The sequence below is a fragment of the Semicossyphus pulcher genome, unplaced genomic scaffold (assembly GCF_022749685.1).
Source record: "Semicossyphus pulcher isolate SPU_LCO1_2020_fin unplaced genomic scaffold, fSemPul1.0.p SCAF_55, whole genome shotgun sequence".
Classification (NCBI taxonomy): domain Eukaryota; kingdom Metazoa; phylum Chordata; class Actinopteri; order Labriformes; family Labridae; genus Semicossyphus; species Semicossyphus pulcher.
This window is the reverse complement of record NW_027211732.1, coordinates 146,064-162,170: the sequence shown is the minus strand read 5'-3', so window position 1 is coordinate 162,170 and position 16,107 is coordinate 146,064. Positions and strand designations below refer to the sequence as shown.

At 37.9% G+C, this 16,107-nt stretch overlaps 1 protein-coding gene across 1 annotated transcript in view; it reads right to left on the bottom strand.

Moving 5' to 3' along the window:
* Window positions 1-315: 315 nt before the first annotated feature.
* The window catches only part of tspan13b (tetraspanin 13b), a 25,068-nt gene continuing 9,276 nt past the window's right edge, over window positions 316-16,107 (bottom strand). Inside the window, 3 exon segments of the mRNA XM_069682236.1 lie at window positions 316-454; window positions 11,337-11,447; window positions 14,554-14,667. Coding sequence (XP_069538337.1) covers window positions 380-454; window positions 11,337-11,447; window positions 14,554-14,667 — 300 coding nt within the window. The 3' untranslated portion in view covers window positions 316-379.

Sequence of the window (16,107 nt, the reverse complement as noted above, 5' to 3'; positions counted from 1 at the left end):
TATAACATCTTTATATTATAACATTATTACATCTTTACATTATAACATCTTTACATGATAACATTATAACATCTTTATATTATAACATTATAACATCTTTACATAACATTGTAACATCTTTACATGATAACATTATTACATCTTTACATTATAACATCTTTACATGATAACATTATTACATCTTTACATTATAACATCTTTACATGATAACATTATTACATCTTTATATTATAACATCATAACATCTTTACATTATTACATCTTTACATGATAATATTATAACATCTTTATATTATAACATTATAACATCTTTACATTATAACATCTTTACATGATAACATTATTACATTTTTATATTTTAACATTATTGAAGTTTGGGTCACAGGAAGGCACTGGGATTGGCTCGGGGGTCCTTCTGGTTCCTGTAGCGATACGTCAGCCACACCCCCATGATCTGACACACACACACACACACACACACACACACACACACACACACACTGTATTTCAGTACACCTGTTACTACACCTCAGGGTTCATACTGACACCACAGCCAGAGGACTCATGTTGGGTCTGTGGAGCAGAGGTTTTCCATCATGCAGGTTAGAGAGTGTTATTATGGGCGGGATCACAGCCTGGGATAATCACCTGTCTGTTCAGGTGACATCAGGTAACTATGCTTTATTATAGATATTAAATCATGGGGTTAAAAAGTACCCATCCCTTCTACGATCTGTGTGAAGTCTCTTGTCTCTGATCCCTCCCACAGTTTAGCTGTTACCCTCAGGTAGAAGATTCAGGGTCGCTAAGAGCTGAGCCCTGATAAACACTCACTCCTGTGTGTGTGAAAAGGCTGTGCAATGAGACACAATGTGGCTGCTGCTATTGTGCGTTTCATTCTTATTCTCTGTGTAACTACTACATCTGTCACTACACCTCAGAGGTGGCAAAAGTACACACATTCTACACTAAAGTAGAAGTACAGACACTGGTGTAAAAAAGACTTTGGTAAAATTAGAAGTCCTGATTCAACTCCTTTACTCAAGAAAAAGTAAGAAAGTACAGGCTCTGTAAGCTGCAGTAGGTGAAGATGGAGAAGAGAGCGGACTTTGCTTCAACATTTGAAAGATTACAACCTCCAGGTCCCTCCCCCTCTCTCTGCGGCGCTCAGCCCTCCCTCCAAAGCCCTCCCCACAGAGGAGGCTATCTGAGCCTGAAGGAGCCAGATATACACTATGTAAACATATGAAATGACAACAACCGCAGCCGTTGTATGACACCACCAACACTATCGAAGCAGATACACATCAAAACAGCGGAAATCAGTGCTTTTGGTGTGAACAGTAATATACAGCGGGGCGGGCTTTGACTCAGTGGTAGAGTCGGTCGTCTTTCAATCGGAAGGTCGGAGGTTCGATCCCCAGCTCCCTCCGGCTACATGTCGACGTGTCCTTGGGCAAGACACTGAACCCCAAATTGCTCCCGGTGGCATAACCAACAGATATGAATGTGATATCTGGTTGACAGTTGGGCACTTTACGTAGCAGCCTCTGCCATCAGTGTATAAATGTGTGTGTGAACGGGTGAATGTGATTTGTAGTGTTACAGCAGCTTTGAGTGGTCGCAAAGACTAGAAAAGTGCTATTTAAGTACAGTCCATTTACAGCTAATTCTATTTAGCAAAACCAGCAGCACTTAGTTTGCTAACAGAGACTGTGGAAAAAACAGCGCCAGCTCAGCAGTAACTCACTGATGTTAAGAACATTTAGCTGTGAGAGCACAGGCACACAGAACTGTCAGGAGAAAGTCTGACACGGTCACACTGCCTGGACACGTCACAGAGACATGTTCAGCCCCACCGCCATGAAACAACGCTGAACAGCAGCCGCATTGAGAACAAGCTAACGTTAGCCCGACTGCAACACCAACGTAACACAACGTCACAGTAACCGCAGACATCTTAGCAATGTGAAACAAATACAGCACAAATGAAGCTGGGGTAATTACCTGTGGAGCAGACCTGTCTAACTCAGCATCGCTTTTTAATCCTCTCAGCTCCCGTAGCTCTCTCCACCTCAGAAACGCCGCTCTGATGTTCACTCTGTTTCGTTTCTGTCTCGGCCCGACTCTTTCTCTTTAGCTTGCTTCTCCTCATTTCTCTCCTTCGGTGTAACGCTCTTTGTAGTGTCAGCCTCGTTGGCAGAGGGATGGGCAGTTTGTTCATTCCTGGTGGTTGTTTTTCAGCCTTTGTGGACACAAACCGGCTGACGCTGCGCACGTTGAACAGATTTAACTTGACCGTGTGAGCATGCGGGGAGGAGTGGTGCTGCGCAGCGTGTGATTGACAGCAGCCTGAGAGACTGCTCGGCTCTGATTGGTTGTTGTGTTTCGGGAGCGGTGGAGTCTTACAAATGCCATTAGGAGCAGTAGGAGGAGCCAGAGAAGCAGTAGGAGGAGCCATTAGGAGCAGTAGGAGGAGCCAGAGGAGCAGTAGGAGGAGCCATTAGGAGCAGTAGGAGGAGCCAGAAGAGCAGTAGGAGGAGCCAGAGGAGCAGTAGGAGGACCCAATAGGAGCAGTAGGAGGAGCCATTAGGAGCAGTAGGAGGAATCATTAGGAGCAGTAGGAGGAGCCATTAGGAGGAGTAGGAGGAGCCAGAGGAACAGTAGGAGGAGCCATTAGGAGCAGTAGGAGGAGCCAGAGGAACAGTAGGAGGAGCCAGAGGAGCAGTAGGAGGAGCCATTAGGAGCAGTAGGAGGAGCCAGAGGAACAGGATTTATTCACAGATTATCTCTCTCATGTCTGACTGCATGTTTAAAGTGACAGTTTGAGCAAATATGACAAAAAGTTAGTTTTAATAAAGTTACCTGCTGCAGCTTTAAGTACAAAAGTAAAAAGTATTCCTCTGAAGGACATTTTACCGACCATTTCTGTGCAAAGCTAACTAAACCTCACAATAATAATAATAATGATAACAATAATTCAAAGATGATTAAACTTAAAAATTCTAGCTTAAAATAAAATAAAACTGTATACTGCCAATAATGAACATTAACTTTGTTCTAGAGTTCAACACCAGCATTTTGAACTTTAGCGATACATGATACTTCTTTTGATAACTGGGCAAAACGAAAAGTCCTCGGCACACTAGGATAGTTTCCTTCCTTTATTATCACTGGGCACCGCCTGGCCAAATTTCAGACAGAATAATAAAGGCTGAACCCAACTGAGGTCCCAAATGAGCACCTGGTTCATTAAGAACACTGTGAGAAGTAAACTGGTCCTGCTGTTGTTTATTTGCTTGCCATGACTTCACGTGTGATTGATGTCCTGTGACTCCTGTCACTGTTTGAGGGCTCTTCCTCAACGAGGAGAGCCGGCGAACAACCATTTATTTGGAGCGGACATCTCCGCAGAGTCATTTAATCGCAACTTCGGGACACGTTATAGAAATCTGAAGCAGCGGCGACAATAATTTAAAATGTATGTAGCGGAAACACTGCATGCATCAAAACTAGGGCTGTCAATCGATTAAAATATTTAATCGCGTTTAATAGCATGGTTGTGCATAGTCGTGATTAATCGCAAATTAAATTTTTTTACCTGTTGTAAATGTACCCTAGAGAGATCATTTTTAAAGTTTTTAATCCTCTTATCGACATGGGAATTGACAAATATGCTTCCTTTATGCAAATGCATGTTTATTATTGTTGCAACATTCAGAAACAATGAGAAATACTGTCCAGAATATTCTACAGAATAACCTCAAAGGTTCTGCACGCTCTGAAAATATGCTGAAAGCAGAACATGGCAATCATCGCATATATCAATGATTCCTGTGAGAAGCACGTCACATGTAGACTTACTCAGTCTGGATTAGCCTCTTTCTAGATGCTTATTTCTTCCTTTTTGATTGATCTCTCTGCTTCACCTTAATTCACGTTTTAATTCACAAACTACTTTAATCTGATCTCTTTGCTTTGCTTCAGTCCCCCAACACACCTGCACCTCTGCTCTCTGCACAGCTGCTGGCCCCGCCCCCTCTCTCTGTCTGTCTGTCTGCTGTGTTGGCTGTCTTCATCAGCAGTCTGTTTAATAAAGTCACAAAGTTAAATATTTTCTCTTGCAATTCAGTTCTCACAGCACGTGAGCCGCGTGTCCACGAGGGACGTTATTAATAACATAGCAGTCAAAACGATTGATCGTTACCGAATGACATCTGCACCTTTTATAAGCTTTATAAACGGCGACAATCAATGCTTTTACAATGGGGACACACGGAGATACACAGTAGGAATGTTTACATTGCGTTACAGAACTGCATATGATTGTGTGCGGACAGAGAGCGTCCTGATGTCCTGTGACTCCTGTCACTGTGTCAGTTCTCTTCCTCAACAAGGACAGCGGGCGAACGACCGTTCATTTGGAGCGGAGTCGTTTAATTGCACAGGAATCTGAAGCAGCAGCGGTGCTGCGGCAAAATGTATGTAGCGGAAACACAGCCGGTGGTAACTGCGTTCACATCGACAGTAAATACTTTTAAAGACCTTTTGTCTTGTCCAGAGAACCATCGAGCAGGGCTTTGAGGCTGAATTTGCCATTTAAAAGTTTGTTTCTGCATACTATCCACAACATTGCAGCTGCATCGCTTCCTGATTTCTCAAACTACGGGGTTGGCGGAGGGTCATAATAATAGAACGCGCGTGCGTTAATAGCGTGTTAAAATAATTAGTGGCGTCAAAGGGAATGTGCGTTAACGTGTTAGTTAATTTTGACAGCCTTCTCAAAACAAGAATGTAAGGAGTCAAAAGGACAGATTTTTGAGCTCAAATGTAGAGTGTTCAAATATAGAGTGTTCAAATGTAGAGTGTTCAGATGTAGAGTGTTCAAATATAGAGTGTTCAAATGTAGAGTGTTCAGATGTAGAGTGTTCAAATATAGAGTGTTCAAATGTAGAGTGTTCAGATGTAGAGTGTTCAGATGTAGAGTGTTCAAATATAGTGTTCAAATGTAGAGTGTTCAGATGTAGAGTGTTCAAATATAGAGTGTTCAAATGTAGAGTGTTCAGATGTAGAGTGTTCAGATGTAGAGTGTTCAAATATAGTGTTCAGATGTAGAGTGTTCAAATATAGAGTGTTCAAATGTAGAGTGTTCAAATATAGAGTGTTCAAATATAGTGTTCAGATGTAGAGTGTTCAATTATAGAGTGTTCAGATGTAGAGTGTTCAAATATAGTGTTCAATATAGAGTGTTCAAATGTAAAGTGTTCAAATGTAGGTTGTTCAAATGTAGAGTGTTCAAATATAGTGTTCAATATAGAGTGTTCAAATGTAAAGTGTTCAAATGTAGTGTTCAAATGTAGAGTGTTCAAATATAGTGTTCAATATAGAGTGTTCAAATGTAGAGTGTTCAAATGTAGAGTGTTCAATATAGTGTTCAAATGTAGAGTGTTCAAATGTAGAGTGTTCAATATAGAGTGTTCAAATGTAGAGTGTTCAAATGTAGAGTGTTCAATATAGAGTGTTCAATATAGTGTTCAAATGTAGAGTGTTCAAATGTAGAGTGTTCAATATAGAGTGTTCAAATGTAAAATGTTCAAATGTAGGTTGTTCAAATGTAGTGTTCAAATATAGTGTTCAAATATAGTGTTCAATATAGAGTGTTCAAATGTAAAGTGTTCAAATGTAGAGTGTTCAAATATAGTGTTCAATATAGAGTGTTCAAATGTAGAGTGTTCAAATGTAGAGTGTTTAAATATAGTGTTCAAATGTAGAGTGTTCAAATATAGTGTTCAATATAGAGTGTTCAAATGTAGAGTGTTCAAATGTAGAGTGTTCAATATAGAGTGTTCAAATGTAGAGTGTTCAATATAGTGTTCAAATGTAGAGTGTTCAATATAGTGTTCAAATGTAGAGTGTTCAAATGTAGAGTGTTCAATATAGAGTGTTCAAATGTAGAGTGTTCAAATGTAGAGTGTTCAATATAGAGTGTTCAATATAGTGTTCAAATGTAGAGTGTTCAAATGTAGAGTGTTCAAATGTAGTGTTCAAACGTAGAGTGTTCAATATAGAGTGTTCAAATGTAGAGTGTTCAATATAGAGTGTTCAAATGTAGAGTGTTCAAATGTAGAGTGTTCAATATAGAGTGTTCAAATGTAGAGTGTTCAAATGTAGAGTGTTCAATATAGTGTTCAAATGTAGAGTGTTCAAATGTAGAGTGTTCAATATAGAGTGTTCAAATGTAGAGTGTTCAAATATAGTGTTCAAATATAGTGTTCAATATAGAGTGTTCAAATGTAAAGTGTTCAAATATAGTGTTCAAATGTAGAGTGTTCAAATATAGTGTTCAAATATAGTGTTCAATATAGAGTGTTCAAATGTAGAGTGTTCAAATGTAGAGTGTTCAAATATAGTGTTCAAATGTAGAGTGTTCAAATGTAGAGTGTTCAATATAGAGTGTTCAAATGTAGAGTGTTCAAATGTAGAGTGTTTAAATATAGTGTTCAAATGTAGAGTGTTCAAATATAGTGTTCAATATAGAGTGTTCAAATGTAGAGTGTTCAAATGTAGAGTGTTCAATATAGAGTGTTCAAATGTAGAGTGTTCAATATAGTGTTCAAATGTAGAGTGTTCAATATAGTGTTCAAATGTAGAGTGTTCAAATGTAGAGTGTTCAATATAGAGTGTTCAAATGTAGAGTGTTCAAATGTAGAGTGTTCAATATAGAGTGTTCAATATAGTGTTCAAATGTAGAGTGTTCAAATGTAGAGTGTTCAAATGTAGTGTTCAAACGTAGAGTGTTCAATATAGAGTGTTCAAATGTAGAGTGTTCAATATAGAGTGTTCAAATGTAGAGTGTTCAAATGTAGAGTGTTCAATATAGAGTGTTCAAATGTAGAGTGTTCAAATGTAGAGTGTTCAATATAGTGTTCAAATGTAGAGTGTTCAAATGTAGAGTGTTCAATATAGAGTGTTCAAATGTAGAGTGTTCAAATATAGTGTTCAAATATAGTGTTCAATATAGAGTGTTCAAATGTAAAGTGTTCAAATATAGTGTTCAAATGTAGAGTGTTCAAATATAGTGTTCAAATATAGTGTTCAATATAGAGTGTTCAAATGTAGAGTGTTCAAATGTAGAGTGTTCAAATATAGTGTTCAAATGTAGAGTGTTCAAATGTAGAGTGTTCAATATAGAGTGTTCAAATGTGGAGTGTTCAAATGTAGAGTGTTCAAATGTAGAGTGTTCAAATATAGTGTTCAAATGTAGAGTGTTCAAATGTAGAGTGTTCAATATAGTGTTCAAATGTAGAGTGTTCAAATGTAGTGTTCAAATGTAGAGTGTTCAATATAGAGTGTTCAAATGTAGAGTGTTCAAATGTAGAGTGTTCAATATAGTGTTCAAATGTAGAGTGTTCAAATGTAGAGTGTTCAATATAGTGTTCAAATGTAGAGTGTTCAATATAGAGTGTTCAAATGTAGAGTGTTCAATATAGAGTGTTCAAATGTAGAGTGTTCAAATGTAGAGTGTTCAATATAGAGTGTTCAAATGTAGAGTGTTCAAATGTAGAGTGTTCAATATAGTGTTCAAATGTAGAGTGTTCAAATGTAGAGTGTTCAATATAGAGTGTTCAAATGTAGAGTGTTCAAATATAGTGTTCAAATATAGTGTTCAATATAGAGTGTTCAAATGTAAAGTGTTCAAATATAGTGTTCAAATGTAGAGTGTTCAAATATAGTGTTCAAATATAGTGTTCAATATAGAGTGTTCAAATGTAGAGTGTTCAAATGTAGAGTGTTCAAATATAGTGTTCAAATGTAGAGTGTTCAAATGTAGAGTGTTCAATATAGAGTGTTCAAATGTAGAGTGTTCAAATGTAGAGTGTTTAAATATAGTGTTCAAATGTAGAGTGTTCAAATATAGTGTTCAATATAGAGTGTTCAAATGTAGAGTGTTCAAATGTAGAGTGTTCAATATAGAGTGTTCAAATGTAGAGTGTTCAATATAGTGTTCAAATGTAGAGTGTTCAATATAGTGTTCAAATGTAGAGTGTTCAAATGTAGAGTGTTCAATATAGAGTGTTCAAATGTAGAGTGTTCAAATGTAGAGTGTTCAATATAGAGTGTTCAATATAGTGTTCAAATGTAGAGTGTTCAAATGTAGAGTGTTCAAATGTAGTGTTCAAACGTAGAGTGTTCAATATAGAGTGTTCAAATGTAGAGTGTTCAATATAGAGTGTTCAAATGTAGAGTGTTCAAATGTAGAGTGTTCAATATAGAGTGTTCAAATGTAGAGTGTTCAAATGTAGAGTGTTCAATATAGTGTTCAAATGTAGAGTGTTCAAATGTAGAGTGTTCAATATAGAGTGTTCAAATGTAGAGTGTTCAAATATAGTGTTCAAATATAGTGTTCAATATAGAGTGTTCAAATGTAAAGTGTTCAAATATAGTGTTCAAATGTAGAGTGTTCAAATATAGTGTTCAAATATAGTGTTCAATATAGAGTGTTCAAATGTAGAGTGTTCAAATGTAGAGTGTTCAAATATAGTGTTCAAATGTAGAGTGTTCAAATGTAGAGTGTTCAATATAGAGTGTTCAAATGTGGAGTGTTCAAATGTAGAGTGTTCAAATGTAGAGTGTTCAAATATAGTGTTCAAATGTAGAGTGTTCAAATGTAGAGTGTTCAATATAGTGTTCAAATGTAGAGTGTTCAAATGTAGTGTTCAAATGTAGAGTGTTCAATATAGAGTGTTCAAATGTAGAGTGTTCAAATGTAGAGTGTTCAATATAGTGTTCAAATGTAGAGTGTTCAAATGTAGAGTGTTCAATATAGTGTTCAAATGTAGAGTGTTCAAATGTAGTGTTCAAATGTAGAGTGTTCAATATAGAGTGTTCAAATGTAGAGTGTTCAAATGTAGAGTGTTCAATATAGTGTTCAAATGTAGAGTGTTCAAATGTAGAGTGTTCAATATAGTGTTCAAATGTAGAGTGTTCAATATAGAGTGTTCAAATGTAGAGTGTTCAAATGTAGAGTGTTCAATATAGAGTGTTCAAATGTAGAGTGTTCAAATGTAGAGTGTTCAAATATAGTGTTCAAATGTAGAGTGTTCAAATGTAGTGTTCAAATGTAGAGTGTTCAAATATAGTGTTCAAATGTAGAGTGTTCAAATGTAGAGTGTTCAATATAGAGTGTTCAATATAGTGTTCAAATGTAGAGTGTTCAAATGTAGTGTTCAAACGTAGTGTTCAATATAGAGTGTTCAAATGTAGAGTGTTCAATATAGTGTTCAAATGTAGAGTGTTCAATATAGAGTGTTCAAATGTAGAGTGTTCAAATGTAGAGTGTTCAATATAGAGTGTTCAATATAGTGTTCAAATGTAGAGTGTTCAAATGTAGAGTGTTCAATATAGAGTGTTCAAATGTAGAATGTTCAAATATAGTGTTCAAATGTAGAGTGTTCAAATGTAGAGTGTTCAATATAGAGTGTTCAAATGTAGAGTGTTCAAATATGGTGTTCAAATGTAGAGTGTTCAATATAGTGTTCAATATAGTGTTCAAATGTAGAGTGTTCAAATGTAGAGAGTTCAATATAGTGTTCAAATGTAGAGTGTTCAAATGTAGAGTGTTCAAATATAGTGTTCAAATGTAGAGTGTTCAAATGTAGAGTGTTCAATATAGAGTGTTCAAATGTGGAGTGTTCAAATGTAGAGTGTTCAAATGTAGAGTGTTCAAATATAGTGTTCAAATGTAGAGTGTTCAAATGTAGAGTGTTCAATATAGTGTTCAAATGTAGAGTGTTCAAATGTAGTGTTCAAATGTAGAGTGTTCAATATAGAGTGTTCAAATGTAGAGTGTTCAAATGTAGAGTGTTCAATATAGTGTTCAAATGTAGAGTGTTCAAATGTAGAGTGTTCAATATAGTGTTCAAATGTAGAGTGTTCAATATAGAGTGTTCAAATGTAGAGTGTTCAAATGTAGAGTGTTCAATATAGAGTGTTCAAATGTAGAGTGTTCAAATGTAGAGTGTTCAAATATAGTGTTCAAATGTAGAGTGTTCAAATGTAGTGTTCAAATGTAGAGTGTTCAAATATAGTGTTCAAATGTAGAGTGTTCAAATGTAGAGTGTTCAATATAGAGTGTTCAATATAGTGTTCAAATGTAGAGTGTTCAAATGTAGTGTTCAAACGTAGTGTTCAATATAGAGTGTTCAAATGTAGAGTGTTCAATATAGTGTTCAAATGTAGAGTGTTCAATATAGAGTGTTCAAATGTAGAGTGTTCAATATAGAGTGTTCAAATATAGTGTTCAAATGTAGAGTGTTCAAATGTAGAGTGTTCAATATAGAGTGTTCAAATGTAGAGTGTTCAAATATAGTGTTCAAATGTAGAGTGTTCAAATGTAGAGTGTTCAATATAGAGTGTTCAAATGTAGAGTGTTCAAATATAGTGTTCAAATGTAGAGTGTTCAAATGTAGAGTGTTCAATATAGTGTTCAATATAGTGTTCAAATGTAGAGTGTTCAAATGTAGAGTGTTCAATATAGTGTTCAAATGTAGAGTGTTCAAATGTAGAGTGTTCAATATAGTGTTCAAATGTAGAGTGTTCAAATGTAGAGTGTTCAATATAGTGTTCAAATGTAGAGTGTTCAAATGTAGAGTGTTCAATATAGTGTTCAAATGTAGAGTGTTCAAATGTAGAGTGTAAAAGTAAAAAGTTGTCATAAAAATAAAAAGTAAAGTACAGATACCTGAAAAATTACAGTAAGTACAGTTATGAAGTATTTGTATTTCGTTACTTCCCACCTCTGCTACAGCTGTTACTACACCTGTCACTACAACTGTCACTACATCTGTCACTACAGCTGTAACTACACCTGTCACTACAACTGTTACTACACCTGTCACTACAACTGTCACTACATCTGTCACTACAGCTGTAACTACACCTGTCACTACAACTGTTACTACACCTGTCACTACAACTGTCACAACATCTGTCACTACACCTGTCACTACACCTGCCACTACACCTGTAACTACACCTGTCACTACACCTGTAACTACACCTGTCACTGCAACTGTCACTATATCTGTCACTATAGCTGTAACTACACCTGTCACTACACCTGTCAGTACAACTGTCACTACATCTGTTACTACATCTGTCACTACACCTGTCATTACAGCTGTCACTACAACCGTCACTACACCTGTCACTACAGCTGGTCCGAGACCTCTCACTACACCTGGCACTACATCTGTCAGTACACCTTAGTGCACCTTTCCATACACCTGTTACTAAACTTCTTACTACACCTGTCTTTTGTGTGTGTGACCTCTGACCTCTGTGAAGCTGAAGAACAGTCCAACCCCTCCCACAAACCGCAGAGCCTCTCCTGCATGCTCCTGAATCTTCTGAGCGCACGGCACACACACGTGGTTTGGGAAACACACCTGACACACACACACACACACACACACACACACACACACACACACACATTCACATTGAGAAATATGAGACACAAGTGTTGGAGGAAAACACCCTGCGGGACAATTTGAATTTATTTTATTGGAATAAGGACGACGCAATTTAACATAGTTCCACTACATAGCACGAGACTGATGTGAGACCAGTGTTGCACTCTTGTCCCAAGTTGGGCCTTCACATGTACAATATAATACAAAGTAGAGCAGTCCGTATCATTAAAAAAAACAACAACAACCTAGAACTACAGATTTGAAAGTACAGTTAAAATATATGCTATACTATAACAACACACAAATACTATACAATAATAAATAAGTAATCTAAAGTACAATAAGCTAAAAATGAGTACAGCCCTGGTTTGCTTTAAGCCAGCATTTAACCTTTGATGTGAAAATTTTTACATCGGGGATTAATTTGATGTCTGTTGGTAATTTGTTCCAGAGCTGACAGCCCTTTATGGAGACGGCTGATTGTCCACATTTAGATCTTCGATGTTGTATTTCACAATTACCCTTATTTGTGCTGGTTACTCTCTTACTGTCCTGTCTTTGGATATATCTGGTAAGGGGTTCAGGGGCCAGATTGTTAATACACTTGTAAACTAATATAAGAAAACATAAATGCATGAAGCTCTCAAAACTTATTAGGCTGTATTTTTTTAATATGTGACAATGATGCCACCAGATGGGTTTTTTGTCCATTAATTTCAGGGCCTGACTGTATAAAGATGACAGGTTTCTGGTTGTATTGGGTGAAGCTTGAGTCCATACTGTCATACAATATGAAAAATGAGAGAAAATCATAGAATGCATGAATACCTGGGCTGCCTGAGTTGGTATATAGTGCCTAATTAGTTTAAAACAATTTCTGTTAGTTTTCACAGTTTTTGAGATTTTCTTTACATGTTAATCAAATTTAAGCTGTGGATCTAAAATTATTCCTAAGAACTTCAAATCATTAACCTCCTGTATTTCTTCATTCTTTATCTTGATGGGTGAGCACTGTTTCCTAATGGAGAAACACATTGAAACAGTTTTTTTCAGGTTCTAAACCAAATGATTGTGTTCCAGCCACTGATAGACCTTATCCAAATATACAGTCAGGACCTAAGCTGCCTTGCTAGGTGACTTAGCATTAGCGTATATGACCGCGTCATCTGCATAAAGCTGGAAGCCGGCCTCAGGGCAAGTTGTAGGCAAGTCATTTATAAATAGACTAAAAAATAGAGGGCCAAGGATTGACCCTTGGGGAATACCCATTTTGTTGTTTTAAAGGGATGATTTGTCTTGGTCAACTTTCACACACTGCTCTCTGTTCTGGAGATATGACTTGAACCAATCAACTGCTTGTTTAGAAAAGTTGAATGTGGATAATTTGGACAGTAGAATGTCGTGGTCGACGGTGTCAAAGGCCTTTTTAAGGTCAAAAAACACTGCCCCCGCAACATTACCACAGTCCAAGGAATGCTTTACACTTTCAATGAAAAAAGTGTTTGCTGTTTCTGTGGAATATTTTGGTCTAAAACCAAACTGTTGAGGATAAAGGAGTTGATTGGTCTCTAGATGGTCAACTAGCTGTGCTACCACAACCTTCTCAAGTACTTTTGACAGCACAGGAAGAATGGAGATAGGGCGATAGTTGCTAACTAAATCACAGTCCCCTGCTTTAAAGATTGGTGTTATAATTGCCTTTTTCCAGTTCTTAGGAAACTTGCTGCTCCTTATTGATAAATTAATGAGGTGAATCACAGGTCTTATTAATATAGAGCTGCATTCTTTAATGAAAGGAGCATCCAAATTATAGATGTATTTTGCCTTAGAGTTTGATCATTTCTTAATTATTTTTGCAAGTGTTGCTTCAGTGACCTTTTTTATACAAAATGAATCAGATGATTCTATAGCTACTGTTTTGTGAGGTTGAGTTGGACAGTTCTTTGACTCCTTTTTGGCCATGTGATCTGTTGGTTAAATTGTTTAGGTGTTTCCAAATGGATACATTGTGACCTTTGGCATTTCCTAAAAGTTGTGTGTAGTATGAAGACTTTGCTTTGCGTAACTCCAGCTCTACTTTATGTCTTAGACTCTTATAGAGCAAATGATCAATGTTAAGTTTAGAAGATTTTTTTTAAAGCCAGATCTCCTTTTTTCACAAGTTTACGTATTTCATTATTGAGCCATGGAGGAGTTGCCTTCTTTTGTTTACATTTTATGTCTTTGGTATATTTTGTTGTTAATGTCACTAGTGCTGTAGTCATGGAGTCACAACACACATCCAAATGGTCTATTTCTATTAACTGATCCCAATTTATATTCCTAAGGTCACGTTCCAGTTGCACAGTTTTGGATTTAGGGATGACCATCCTCACTGGATCAGGATTACAGTCACCAAAATACTGAAGGTGCTTTTTTGTCAGTTTCCTGGCAGATTGACCATATCAATCAGAGTTCTAGTGTTTCTAGTGATTGTTGTAGGTCCTTTAATCATCTGTTTAAAGTTAAACTTTGACATAATCACTTTCAATTTATTTTTATTGTTCTTATCTAGCCAGTTAATGTTGTATTCGCCATATAATAGTGTTTCTATGCGAGTATCAAACCTTTTAATTATGTCTTGTAATTCATCATAAAAAGAAACACCATATGATGGCGGGTTTTACGGAACAATTACATTAAAGTTCAACAAACATTCAAGAGGAGTATTTCTCTGCATTTAAACTTTTCTCTGATATAAATCAACAACCCCCCACCTCTACCAACAGGTCCATCTTTTCTATAGCATACATAACCAGGAATATCTCTCATGTTTGTCTGTATGTTGCTGTGAAGCCAGGTTTCAGTAAGGCAAAGATAGTCCAAGTGTGACTCAGATAGTAGAGATCTGATCTGATCTCCATTTGGAACCATGCTCCGGATATTTAAATGTCCGCCAAGAATGCCTTTAGCTTTAGATTTTAAGTCCCATGACACTTTGGCATGATGTCAGAAGTGACAGATCTGTGTGTGTGTGTGTGTGTGTGTGTGTGTGTGTGTGTGTGACATAATTCAGACAGGTGACAGGAGTGTGACTCACAGCTTCACAGGTAGCGTTGTTGTCCACCTGTCTGAATCCGCAGCAATTTAAACTTTTCTCCACGTCTCTCTGAGCGCTCTGAGAGTTATTCCAACCGACCTCCAACAGCTCATCCTGTAACACACACACACACATTCAAACATCATCATTCTGCATGTTTAAAATGTATAATGTATATAGTGATTGTAATATGTCTGACTCACTAGATAAAATCGGGTAAATCAGATTATATGATTTCATAAAAACACGTCATAAAATGGGACAGAGCAGCCACACTGATCAGCCATAACATTATGACTAATATTTGCCACCTAAACAGGCCTGACCCGTCGAGGCATGGACTCCACCAGACCTGTGAAGGTGTGCTGAGGTATCTGGCACCAAGACGTGAGCAGCAGATCCTCTAAGTCCTATAAGTTGCGAGGTGGGGCCTCCATGGATCGGACTTGTTTGTCCAGCACATCCCACAGACGCTCCACTGGATTGAGATCTGGAGAATCTGGAGGCCAAGTCAACACCTTGAACTCGTCGTGTTCCTCAAATCATTCCTGAACCATGTCTGCAGTGTGGCAGGGCGCGTTATCCTGCTGAGAGAGGCCACTGCCATTAGGGAATACTGTCTCCATGAAGGGGTGGACTTGGTCTGCAGCAATGTTCAGGTAGGTGGTACGTGTCAAAGTAACATCCACATGAATGGTAGGACCCAAGGTTTCCCAGCAGAACATTGTCCAAAGCATCACACTGCCTCCGCCGGCTCGCCTTCTTCCTATAGTGCATCCTGGTGCCAGGTCTTCCCCAGGTAAGAGACGCACACGCACCTGACCATCCACATGATGTAAAAGAAAACATGATTCATCAGACCAGGCCGCCTTCTTCCATCGCTCCGTGGTCCAGTTCTGATGCTCACATGTCCATTGTAGGAGCTTTCAGTGGTGGACAGGGGTCAGCATGGGCACCCTGACCGGTCTGCAGCTACACAGCCTCATACACAACAACCTGTGATGCTCTGTGTGTTCTGACACCTTTCCATCAGAACCAGCATTAACTCTTTCAGCAGTTTGAGCTTCAGTAGCTCTTCTGTTGGATCAGACCACACGGACTAGCCTTCACTCCCCATGTGCATCAATGACCCTGGCTCTGGTTCACCAGTGTTCCTTCCTTGGACCTCTTTGGGAGGTCCTGACCGCTGCAGACCGGGAACAGCCCACAAGAGCTGCAGGTCTGGAGATGCTCTGACCCAGTCGTCCAGCCATCAACATGTGGCCCTTGTCAAAGTCGCTCACATCCTCACACTCGCCCATTTTTTCTGCTTCCAACGTCAGCTTCAAGGACAAAATGTAGACTTGCTGCCTGACATATCCCCCCCACTGACAGGAGCCATGGTAACGAAATAATCAATGTTATTCACTGGACCTGTCACTGGTCATAATGTTATGGCTGATCTGTGTATGATTATGTATCAGTTAATATATTACACTACACACAGTAGAAACATATATGCGTGCACATGTATGACTCCAGACTGACCCAGACGAGGCTCTGGTTCTGGTTCTG